The 13,569-nt window shown below is 31.6% G+C and overlaps 1 protein-coding gene across 3 annotated transcripts in view; it reads left to right on the top strand.

Annotated features, from left to right (window-relative positions):
* LOC110996129 (rho-related GTP-binding protein RhoN) overlaps positions 1–13,569 on the top strand; it is a 76,615-nt gene that overhangs the window by 48,942 nt on the left and 14,104 nt on the right. For all 3 annotated transcript variants that reach the window (XM_022263663.2, XM_022263661.2, XM_022263662.2), the window contains exon 2: positions 2,361–2,503. In XM_022263663.2, the coding sequence (XP_022119355.1) occupies positions 2,369–2,503 (135 nt within the window). In that variant the 5' untranslated portion in view covers positions 2,361–2,368. The remainder of the gene's footprint in view (positions 1–2,360; positions 2,504–13,569) is intronic.

The raw sequence follows: 13,569 nt of genomic DNA, 5'->3' as shown, positions 1-13,569 counted from the left end.
AAAATACCTCGTTCAAAAGCAGATCCAAAAATTTTATGGCTCAGACCATCATTTATTCTTAATAATCTACTTGATTATTATCGCTGTTATCTTTCGCCGCGAGTATATGCAAATTATATTTCTAGCATATTTTCAATTACCTAGGACTACAGAGTCAAATGTATAAAACAAAGATCTATATTAAAATGTAAACGAATTTGTTTGGCTTCAGTAACTGAAGTCAAACTACAAAATATGTACAGACTAGACATTCGCTTTTGTTCTCTCTAACACTATTGCTGTCTCGCTTTTATTATGATTAAAACCCAATCTACTAGCTATCTATTCTACGATATCTACGATAACCATTTACGAGTTAAAGCGGCCACGGTTATATGTCCGGCAGTAAATGATCTGAGAAGTGATACCTAATGCCGTAAATTTGCTTCGCTGGCATAATTTTTATAGTGCTATAGTGAACATTCTTTCGAATTATTACGGACTTCCTTTTAGCTTAAGTAGATATTTCCTTTTTTCTAAATATACCTTACGTATTCAGCACATTAACGAAACAGACAGGGTAATGTTATTATGTAAGACACTTATCCGCAATGTTTATTTTTTTATTTACTTCAAACTTTTTGAGACGGCGGAACACGAATTGGTCACAATTTCCACTGAAGCGTCGACAATCATTACAATACTTTTATTTAGTAAAGAGAAAATAACAACTTAATCAAAAGAAAAAAATAATAGTCCTTCCTTAGTTGTCTGGAATTAAGCCAGGAAAAATACAATAAACTTATAATTTTCGATTAAACTTAATATTTTATTGATTTTGTATGAGTTTTGTAGTCAGGTTAAGTCAGGTCCTAGGAGTAGAAGACGGGGAGTTAATAGGAGAAGATATACACATCTCCTACCTTCTATGTAGTGTATATTGCACCGAATTTTTTTGAGGGTAACATACCATCGCGGTCACGGTAGAATGCGACAGCGACCCCGGAGCCTTCTTAACGCGGTTTTGTAAAAAAAAGTTATGTCTATATATATAAAGAAAGAGGAACTTCTTAAGGTAATACATATATACATAAAAATAAATACTTATATTGAAATTAACGTAGAAGAAATAAGTTATAAACGAACTGAGATGAAATAAGAAAAGCGACATAAGGCTCATACACACAAGCAAGGGAAAAATAGTATTCGCGCGCATAGTTTCTACTGGTTGGCCGAGTAAAATCACCGACATGGTGGAAAAGAGGAGTGGTATTATTTTCGCCACAAATCAAAGTCACCCTACACTAATCCAGAGAAGGTTGTAGAAGAATTAATAAAAGTTTCAAGTGGAAAAGTTTCAATGGATAAAACGTCTGGAAATCGCTTTTACTATAAAAATTTTTCAATAAATCGAGCAATTCTGAATTGATGTCAAAGGTCTTGAGTTTTCTTAGCGGACAACCACATTAAAGTTCAATTATTTATATATTTCGTGTGACATAAGAGCACTTGAAAAGATTAAAAAAAAACTGAATCTATATATCCGTATACGTTACGTTCAGACCTTTAGATCTGGGCATCAGATCTGTTTTTCGCGATTTCGTTTTTTCTAATAGGCAAGTAGGTGATCAGCCTTCTGTGCCTGACACACGTTGTTAACTTTTTGGGCCTACGTACGGCTTTAACACGAATTTTAATACATCGTTCGAGTATAAACTTTTCATATAGTCCATTCGTGTTATGGTTCGAACCTTCAAGAGACTGCACGGAAAAACCACTAAGCCAACACTGCTCCCAACAATTTTTTTTTATATGAAGACAGTTACAATATATAGTCTTACAACAATAGAAAAGAAAAATCACAATTTTTACTCAAACATTATTGTAAAAGCGTGTTTTAAATGGAAACTTCCGCTTGCTAAAGGAGATATAAGAAGAAAAATACAATTTCTTTGGCTAAACGTCTCATATAATAAACTAATGTTAAAATGATATTTTAATTGAATTAGTTTAGAACTTTTTAATTTTTTTTGTTAATTATACATTTGGTTTTGTAATTTTTAAAAGACATCTTCATAAATAAAATAACGAAAGATTAGGAAAAAATATTAAAGACATGTGTTTTTAATAGTCGTGTTGGTTAAACGTAATCATAAAAACTATTAAACATTTATTGGAATCCATAATCACCTATATGACAATTAGTTTCCGAGAAGGAAGATACAAGTGTTTAATAATACCAGTTCCAACAATATGTGACAATAATCAAAACATTTTTTCCTTTTATAAATTACCGTAAATCGGTAATATCGCTGATTTGTTTACTGAACGTATTATTTTCGTGAAATACCGGTTTTACATTTATCAAATCATTGTTTCAGGATAAAATATGTGGTCCGGCAAGAAGACTGAAGGGGGCGCTGGCACACCCACTGAAGAGGAGATAAAAGTGGTCCTAGTGGGTGACACACAGTGCGGAAAGACATCGCTTGTACAGCGGTTCGTGACTGACAATTTCGTTGAGGTTCGTATTTAAAATTGCAATATTCAAGAGATTCGCTGAACACTGACTGAAAATCACTTGAAATACCGAGTGGAATTCACGATAAAGACAGTTTATTAACTGTTATCGCAATATTATAGGTACCTGCGAACTGTGTTTGTCCTCAATGCCTAGCCTACCTTTTAGTACATTCATGGAACATTTATCTAACACAGATAAATGTTCAGACAGTAGCCGATCCGTAGAGTTACTAAATATCCATAAAAATGTATAAGAATGAGCCGAGCCGTTTCGGATGGGAACACTGACACGAGAATTCTATATATTACTTATTTTATATTTTTTTAAAGACTTCCACAAGGACCAAACTTTTAAGATTTGTTTAAATTTTCTAATTAGTACCTGGATGACCGAGCCTTGCTCGGGATTTTTTTATATAAGTTATGTTTTTTGGAAATTATATTTAACTACAATTCTATGTTTAAGTTGATAAAACACGAATAAAATGTCATTTTCTAGAAATGATTCCTAATCCCCGAAACCCCCTGTATAATAAATTTCATAAAAATCGTTGGAGCCGATACCGAGATTCCAATTATATATATATACAAGAATTGCTCGTTTAAAGATATAAGATATATTTTTTATTATTATAGGATGTTGATGAAGAATATTTTAAATACTATATTTAAGTGTTGGAAGTAGACTTTGATAAATAAAATATATAATTTGGCACAACCACCAGAGTCCAGTTCCCGAAATCTGTATCGATCATGTCATTTGTAACATAACAATGAAAAGTTTTCGGCGAGTTTCCGCTTGCTGTCAATGCGTTTATCTGAAAGCCCATATAAACTTGCCAGATGTAATTCGTGTTAATCTATTACTTTTGTCAACTAATTAAGGCAGTTTAACGAAATGACAGAAGACAATCCCAAATGTCATTTGTACATTGTCAAGTATATTTGACAAATTACATGAAATTTTAAAATTGAAATTCGATTGTTTTTGAAAATGTTCGTTAGTTAGTAAAACAAAATGGCGGACTGAGTTCTTTGTCATTGATTAGAATTTTTTGCTTAATAAGACACACGAGACACGAGAATTTGCATGAATAAGTTATTCCTATGTAATATTAATACTAAATATATAAAAATCCGTTTCTGAGAAAATAATAGTGCAATGAATGTGTAGCATAATAAGCTTTCTAAAGCTTTTGTTTTGCTGCGTCAATACAGACTGAAAGGAAAAGCCCCTGCAAGTTTTATCTCCATTGACAAGTCGGTGACCTTTGTAGCCGGAGAAATTTTAATTAGTATGAAAGTAATGTACTTACGAGATTAAAGTTTTTTTCTGTTGAATGATGTTGGGTACATCTTAAAAATGCTTTATTTTATTATTATTAAATTATGCTTTAATAATTGAGGTATATTTATTTCCAACATAATTATACCGTATTTACAATATGCATAACCTACATTCTAATAATAATAATAAAAACAAATTTAAAAAGTTTTGTCCGTGTGTCAGTGTGCCTTAATGGTGGTGAATCCTCGCTGTATTGCGATACTTATTCGTTGAACGAAGAAAGCACCTGAGGTCACCGGTTCAACCTGACGTTAACTTAAATCTTATTTAGCTGTGCATTTGAACCCTACGGTTCAAGAGTCTCTACTCCAAAGTTGGAGGAACGCCTCTTACTCTTCTTTTCATTTAATATGAGAGCTAAATAGCATATACAAAGTTTTTGGATCAACAAAAATAGATGAAATTTGTAGACGTATTTCCGTATTCGGAGAACCTTCTGGGAAGTGTTGCTTGTTAATGATATTTAACAAATATTTACGAATACAGGATGTTATTTTAGGACACTATAAACAGGTCGATGTTTCGTGCAACGTAAGGGATAACTTTTAGGCGTGGGTGTATATTTAATAAAAATATGTTCAGAAAATCTTCGGTTATTATTTACCTGTATTTGGCAATACATTACATGCTTTTTAAAATTAGAAAATATTTATTAGTAATCATAACAATCAAATATACAGGTTTTACAATTTGTTTAACCTACACAGTAATAATAATAAAATGTATTAATAAAGAAATAAAATAAATTGAAAAAGTTTGGTCCCTGTGTCACCTCTAAAATAGATTTTCTTCTTTGTACGAAAAAAGCTGGTAAAGCCAAAAGACGTGTATTAAAAACCGACAACGTGCTCACGAGCCTTTTGCCATATATCTATAAAAATTTATATCAGCGAAGACAAGGTCTTACAAGTAAAAAGAAAATTTAATCAATGCTATTTTAATAGGAAAAATTAGAATTTTTCCGACCCATTTCAGTCATCATTATACCTACTGAGTTACATAGCAGTAAACATAGCTCCCGGTTTTGTAATAACTTAATTTATAGAGGTCGAATAGTAATACATTAATTTTAAATTAATTTATAGGTAATTTCTAATTATATCCTCGAACAGAGTAGACAACATCATAATACTAAACCCCGAGACTTGGACTTTACGTTTTCTACAAAGAATAAGTTTGTTTGAGAAATATTTACTGAGCTTTACAATACTTAAATTAGCTTCTTGTTATTTTTTTTACACTTTTGTTTCGCAAAGAATCTTGTTTTAAATTGCTTTATACTTAACAACAAATATTTGTTTCTTTTCAGTAAATAATTGCATCTATTTCGTGATAATTATTTTTTTACTCAAAACTTTTAAAAAAATGTATCTTTTTTAAGCTATTGCATAGTTTTAATCGGGCTTTGAGCGCGGTGACTGAATCAAGAAATTCCGTAACGAAAATAAACCTAACACACGATATACGCGATAAAGTTAGACAGACTATATAGGCGTGTAAGGCTGAGTCTAATGGTAGATTGAAATAATATAAAAAAAACTGCATAAATAAAAAATTAAATATAATTGCAGAAGTTGATAAAAAATGCTATGCACTAGCTTTACCGAGGCAGTTCCCGAGTACCACATACTTTTTTCATTTACTACTTGTTATTTGACTTAAAGTAAACCTATGTCCGGTTTGAGTCAAAGACGCTTTACATATAAAAACAATAATACGAAATTATGTGCGCAAAAATTGAGGACACAGGCTAGTGTTTTATATGTTATGCGTACACACGAAAGCATTACATCTTTTTGAAATGGAATGTCATTGCTTCAGACTTCTAAAAATTTCAATTTACTCCGACCGCAGATGGCGTTTCAACATTATGAGGCTATAATTTTATTCCTAAATTGGTTCCTACGGGAGTCGGGATTAATTTTAATTAATTTTACTTAGGTTTTCAAGAAAGTTTTCTTATGTTTGTATACGCAATATTCTCCAGAAGTTTAGATAATTCTCTTTAGATAGATAAATTACGCAGTATGTTTACAAAATCTTTGCAAGAGAGAATTTAAACGTAATAAAGAGAATTGACTTAGCAAAATTCGTCATTTTAGATAAAATACTTTAGAAAGTAATTAATGAAAATTATTTGTTTTAATAAAAATATTTTTATCGAAGTAGATCTATTTGTTCGTACGCTGAATGAGTTCACAACAGTTGCTTGCTGTATTATTAGTTATAGGATAATTATTATAATTAATATATATAATTAGTTTTAATAATTAATATATATTAATAGATATATATATATAATTGGAATCTCGAAATCGGCTCCAACGATTTTCATGAAATTTAGTATACATGGGGTTTCGGGGGCGATAAATCGATCTATCTAGAAATGATGATGATTTTCTTTAAATAACCAGTTCATATTTTTTTATTATTCTGCCGGTAAGATCGAAAAATATTACTCATATTTCATCATTTTATTAGTATGTAATTCGTACTTAAATAAAATTTCCAAAAAACACAATTTATAAAATTAAAAAAAAATTCCGACCAATGCTCGGTCATCCAGGTACTCTTTCATTATATACAGATGTCAAACCGAGGGGCTAGTACATAATATTCGTAAATAACCCAACGTTAGCAATACCTCGTACTGTGTTCAAAACGTGATGCGGGGTTTCTGTTCTGGATTATTCGCTGTAAATACGTAACTGTTTATCAGAAAAATGTATTATATAATATTTATTAACAAAATGTAGGTTCTTAAATGTAAAACAAAAATATTAAATACGCGACATAATTTTAATTTTAAATGCTTATCACAGTTTTGCTTTGTAAGATATTAAAACAGTGATAGTGTTTATTATCAGATGACGTTTACAACTATGTAATTACAATTGTAATGTATGTATAATATAATGATTCCAACTCTCTAAAAACTATTTTTTATATATATATTTTTTCCTTATATAAATAGCCTTTATCCACAGGCCTTTGTAGTTTGTTCCCTTTGGAGTAGGGGCAGCAGCTAATTTAAGACTTCAGTTGGCGTCTGGTTGAACCAGTGACGCCAGAGCTGGTGTTTTCCTCGCTTACGCCCGAACCCAATAATTAATCCAGAATCGCAGATAGAAAACAATCTGAGTTTGTGGATTGTCAGACCATGACAGTCGATTGATCTCCTATCTAATCCTATAACCAAAAACTAAGACAATCCATTTTTGGCGATGGATAGAATCCAATCTCTTCGCTCATTACACTCATATTTGATAATCAATATAAACCAAATAAATAAAACCGTAATATTTTATATATAACATGTCTATGTTTAAAACATATCAAATACCTTTTTAATTATTTAAAAAAATGGTGTAATTCAAAATCATAATAGGATATTGGCACAGTTAAACTGTCCATGTACCATGAATAGCTTGTATCGACAGATGGCTATTACAATCCGTCGATTGGTTATTGGCACAATTATATCAATACTTGGACCAAGATTTCTATCTCAGATGGTCAAAAATGGATTGAGATAGGTTATTGGGTTTGGGCGTTAAGGAATAAGTATTGCAATACAGCAAGGAAACACTCCTTACGTTAAAGAAACCAAATATTTTAAATTTGTTTTAATCTTGTATTTATCAATTATTATTATTATTACTATGTGGGTTAATTATATTGTAAATACTATATGTAACTGATTTAATTACAAATAGCCTTCCGCCAAGTCATTGTGTCGGCTTAAATATATTCTAAAATAAAGTCTCTTGACTATTACAACGAAATTTGTCGTAAATTTTTCACCTTATCACTTTGTACCATCCCTAGTGGAAGACAATCCATCAATTGACTGAATTCCGGGCGCCATCATTCACCCAGTCACTGTCGATTGGAAATTTTTCAGCTTTTATTTCTTGACTTTACATAGAAATCTCTCATGTGTTTATAGTATCTAAAATCATTTATATATCCTTCAGGTCGACTCTGCTACTCTCTCTCGGGTGCTTATGATTATTATCGATGTGGTAAATCTACTTTAGAAACCTTTCTAGATAAAATTTTCTTGAAAGATGAATTCTACGGAATTAAAAGTCTAAGTATAAGCAATTGAATTTGTATATAATGTCAAGTGTTATACAGTGAATAGCTTAAAACATAAAAAAAATAGTGTTAGAATTGGATTCGAATATGTCGAAAAGATAAGTGTCATCCAACAAATTGGAGGACAGTTTAGACGTTTTTATAACGCTCTGAACACAAATAAAAATTGGAAAAATGCAGAATTGATAAACCTCTTATGATGTCGTTATTTATAATTGTTTATCTCTAAGTCCGAATAAAGATGAATTAAAGATTGATGCATAAAGATGAATTAGATTTGTCAAGTTATGTCTGTAGTGTGCAATTAATAACGATTTGTCAAGTCCATAATTAGTATATATATATATATATATATTATATTAATATTCTTGGCAATGCACATAACATGTGAACTACCAATTCAACTTCGTAACTAGTCTTTGAAGTCTAACAAATATGTTACGAAGTTGAGAAAACGTGCTTGTTAAATTTACTTTTAGTTATAAAGAAACTGCACGAGTTAATTTTAACATCTGTGATGTAGACGTTATAATTACACAATTTTGACAATTTGCAATTTAGGAGGGTTGTGATAATTGGTCCACAAATGCCTTAAGATTTTTTTTTATGGTTTGAATGTGTGCCAACTGGGCACAAGGTACTTCGCCAGTGTCGTGTAGATGGAGAAGGCCTTAAGATTTATATTACGAGTGTTTTAAGGATGTATACGTAATTATTAGAATTCTTTTCTTTTGGTATTTAAGCTATGTCACGCCGCTTAATAGCGTCTGTTCCCATAGCATTTAAGCATTAGAAGCGGTGATTTTCTATATGAAGTCCGTTTCATAATATTTAAACTCGCGTAATAAACATAACGCGTAACAAAACCCTAATTTATTTTTAGGACAGGCTTAAAGCAGTGAAAAAAATTTTTTTACAGTTAGGATTATTTAATATGGTGGATTAGTTAATATTATTCCGCGCAATTTTCTTATTAAGAAGCTTCTCTTGAAAATAACACAACTAAAAAAAAATTGGGAAATCGGTTCAACTGTTCACGCGTTATGCCCTGACCTAGGAAAAGAGGCCGCTTAAAAGGCCGGCAACGCGCTCGCGAGCCCTCTAGCATCGAGAGTGTCCATGGGCGGCGGTATCACTTAACATCAGGTGGCCTCTTGCTCGTTTGCCCCTGTTCAATAAAAAAAGGGATTAATTTTTATTATCAAACTTTACATACATGTGTGTGTCAATGCGCATTTGTAGAGACATATTTATTTGTCATCAATAGAAACAGTTTACAAAGCGAGCATTCAATTACAACTTGAACTCCTAATGAATTATCGATTCATTAATGAAAAATGGGAGTTGATGAAGGATCACAAAGGGTTTTCAGTAAAGCATCCTACATTGTAATGGATTTACGAATCCGAACACGAAATTAAAAAGTTGTATAGGGTTGCCTAAATCCCCTTGAAATTAAATATATTTACAACTGTTTTAAATGTGAGTGAGACAACTATATTTTGACATGAAATTTCACAGCCCCCATAGTGAATGATGTGACTTAGTACAAACATACATTTGTTTCGACATGTTTCAATACTAAATCAATCTTAACTTCACTGAAACAAAAATCAGAAATTTATAATAAGGGTTTTTTTATGTAATAGGAGGCAAACAGTGAGCCACCTGGGCTCACCTGATACTAAGTGATAGACACTCAAATCGCTAGAAGGCTCGCAAGTGCGTTGCCGGCCTTTTAAAAATTAGTACGCTCTTTTCAAGAACACTAAGGCGAATTGCTTCGGAAATACTTCAGTGCGCAGCTGATTCCACAATGTAGTGGTGCACGGCAAAAGTGTTGTATTATCTTTATTTACCTATAAATAAAAATAAATAAATAAAATAAATAAATCTGTATTTATTTCCCCGGAATTGTTTGTGGGTCTTTATAAGTCTATCTGTGACTGATGCTTGCGTTAATATGTCCTATTTTGTACCAACCCTAAATTATGATTTATCCAACAATAGAAAAAGGTCGGTAAAGTTGTTAATTTAGTTTAAGGCTTGTACCTGTTTGCGGATAAAGTTTTCGAGTATTTTGATTAATTGAAAATACCTATTACATAGTTACAGTCTGTCTAAATATAATAATAAAGTAACTCTAGAAACCCCTAATCATCAAACGCCTCTGAATCTGTTGAATGATAATTTTTCAATGTAATAGGCAAGTAAGTATAGGTATCAGGTACTCCCGTGACGATGTTTTCCTTTACCGTTCAAACGAATGTTAAATGCGCACATAGAAAGAACATCCATTATTGTACAGCCGGGAATCGAACCTATGACTTTAGGGATGAAAGTCGCTCGCTAAAACCACTAGGCCAACACTTCTCAGTCTATTTAAAATATACTACAATTATGGTGAACATTATTTATTTATTTAATTATAAGTAATCATACACCTTATACTTATTAGACAATACAGAAAGCCAAAACAGATTACATACAATATATGTATATGAAACAGAAAACATGCAAGTACATTAACAGACAAAGATTCATTAAAAAAAACTAAAGTAAACTAAAATTTAACATTTGAAACAACAAATAATACTTAGAATTTAAAATTAGTACTTAAACAACATCTTCAAGAGTTGCCGCTTCTTCAATTAGGTACATACTTCTAGACATCTCTTTTTTGAAGTGGATATGATCAATATCTAATAATAATTTGCTATAAATATTTGACTTTAGTTAAGTTACATATAACTTAGCTGAAGTACAGTCAATTTTAGTTAAGTTACATATAAATATTTTAGTTAATTATTAGAAGCGTAAACCAAATGTAAACAACCATCGTAACAAAGCCAATATTGAGGCAAATTAAATTGCATATTAAAATTCTCCTTTCCGATAATGTCAAACACAAGTGTCATTTAGATTTATGACACTATCCCTCTATCTATTATATTGTAATAAGCTCAGTTTATAAACCATGAAACGCAACTTCAAAAAAATAGTTTTATTTATACACCTCCATACTACTACCGCCACCGAACTTAATTTTTAGGTTTTTAAGACTTTATTTCTCAAAAAAGACAAAAATGTCACTTACATGAGTCAACATTACATTGTAGTCGTTCATCAAATAATCACAATAAAGCGATAGCCGTGCGTGCCAGTTCAAATAATTTGTATTAAAAACTTGGCGATTAAAAAGAGTGGCGGAAAGTTTCTTGCCCGCTCTACGCCCTTGACTTGCTTACTGGCAGTAAATGTAAATTAAAAATTTACAATTAATTTAATTGTTTTGACGTTCATAAGTGTACTTATTTACCTATATAAATAAAGATATTTATTGATTGCAATAAACTTAAAACTAAAAGTAACCAAGGTAAAGTAAAAAAAAATCTTAGAATTAAAACAAATTAATAAAGATTAATTATAAATACTTAATTAAATTAAAAGTATTTTTTCTAATATATTCACTTAGCTTCGATTTAAATACAGCTGTGCGCCATAGTTGGTTTTTTTTTTTGCAAAAAAAAGGTACTAATTATTATTAATTAACTTTCTTTTTTACCTTTATTTTAGTCCGGTAGTTTTGGAATTCGTAATAATTGCCATTTTAGCCTTATATATCAAGAATATTTCTTTGTAGTGAAATGTTTTCCTTTATTCAAGTTAACAAGGAAATGAAGACGAAGTTAAGAGAAAATGTTGCAAGAATTTTCTTGTTTTTTAAACATTTTCTTAAGCGCTCTAAGACTGCAATAAATATTGCTCTCAACATATCTGCAGTTTTAATAGTAAACATACTTTATTCCTATGCCTTTAAAGTATTTTATATTACAACTAGTTGACCCGGCGAACTTTGTTCCGCCTTAATGGCAATAAATAAGCAGTTTGGGTTTTTTTATTGGAAAAAATACAAAAAAATTAAATACCTACATTAATCATTCATTATTATTTCTGTATTTTAGTACATAGGTTGCTCTTCACTTAAGTACCTTGTGATACACATTTTTTCATTTTTTGTTTTATTATCAGGCGCAAAAACAAACAACGCTGATGGTCTTCCGACCCGTGAACATGCCACGTATAATTGACCATGGGAAAAACATGAATGTTCTAGATTTAAACCACAAACTTTTAAGGATTGGCCTTGTGATTTGTTGATGGTCATGGCAAATGCAAGACGTATCGGAAATTGAAGTCTTTTAAATTCAAACGGCATATCGGTTGGGATCATCGGGATCCTCGGAATAAGAACTTCCTCACCTTTGAATTTTCCTATCATTATCGTAGCGTAAATTACATTGTTCTTCAATTTTCTAACCACCAAACGCATACCATTATGTAGTTCAGGTCATCTACATCTTTATTCTTTTTCTTCTTTTTTATCAGTAAGCAATGTAACTCTCATGTTTGTTGTCAGCTGCAGTTTCGTCACATAGCGCCATAGATTTGACGATTTGAGGCAAGCGTTTATTTCGTCGACAGCCGTAGATCTTGGAATTACTGGCAGTATTTGGCGGAAATCGCCAGACAGTAAAATCATTGCTCCTCCAAAACATCTCGATTCATTGCGTAAATCTTTTAATGTTCGGTTAAGTGCTTCCAATGCACGTTTATGCGCCATTGTGCATTCGTCCCAGATGATGATTTTCGATGCCGCTAAAACTTTGGCCATTGCTGAGTGTTTTGCAATATTACACGTTGGTTCTCCAATAGTTTGAAGATTTAACGGTAATTTTAATTCTGAATGAGCCGTACGGCATCCTTCTAACAATGTGGCTGCTATTTCAGAAGAAGCAACTGCAACCGCTATGTTGGATCTCGCCCGAACAGTTGCTAAAACTAATGACATGAGGAATGTCTTGCCAGTTCCACCAAGGGCATCTAGGAAATATAAACCACCATTTTCATCATCGTTTGCCTTCATTAAAGTATCATAAACTTCCTTTTGTTGGTATTTCAACAGGGGTACATTCGTTTGAACTACTAAATCTAATTCCTGGTGATCATATTCACGTTCCCGTTCCAATACTCGATTAAATGCGTCATTCGACAACAACAACAAATAGAAACATTCATCATTCTTTGGATGAACTGTATACATACGACAATACCGAGTTTTATAGTTCTCTTCACTGTTTATACGAATGGGCAATAGCACTATCATTATAATTAAATTGTAAATTGTAAAAATAATTAAACGTATTTATTTAATAGAAATATTTTGAATATTGATTTCTTACAAATATCAAATTGTCATATATACGTCATTACATAGCTGTCATTATACGTCAATTACATAGCTATCATTTGCGTTTTATTATTCCAAGTTGTTATACCACTTTTTATAGTGACTGACGTTTCATGTCAAGTCCCACGGGAACGCTGTCGAACGGGATAAAAAGTATCCTATGTCCGTCTCCTGGCTCTAAGCTACCTCCATACCAATTTTCACTCAAATCTGTTCTTTCGTTCTTGAGTTATAAGTGGTGTAACTAACACGACTTTCTTTTATATATATAGATATAAATAACCAGTGTGGCGGATTTAAGTCTGAAGTCTGGACCTCAGAGTTCTGTCTTGTCTTGTCTGCTTCCTGTGCCAGACACACGTCGTCA

The sequence above is a fragment of the Pieris rapae genome, chromosome 21, assembly GCF_905147795.1.
Source record: "Pieris rapae chromosome 21, ilPieRapa1.1, whole genome shotgun sequence".
NCBI lineage: Eukaryota > Metazoa > Arthropoda > Insecta > Lepidoptera > Pieridae > Pieris > Pieris rapae.
This window is presented reverse-complemented; position numbering and strand designations above follow the sequence as displayed.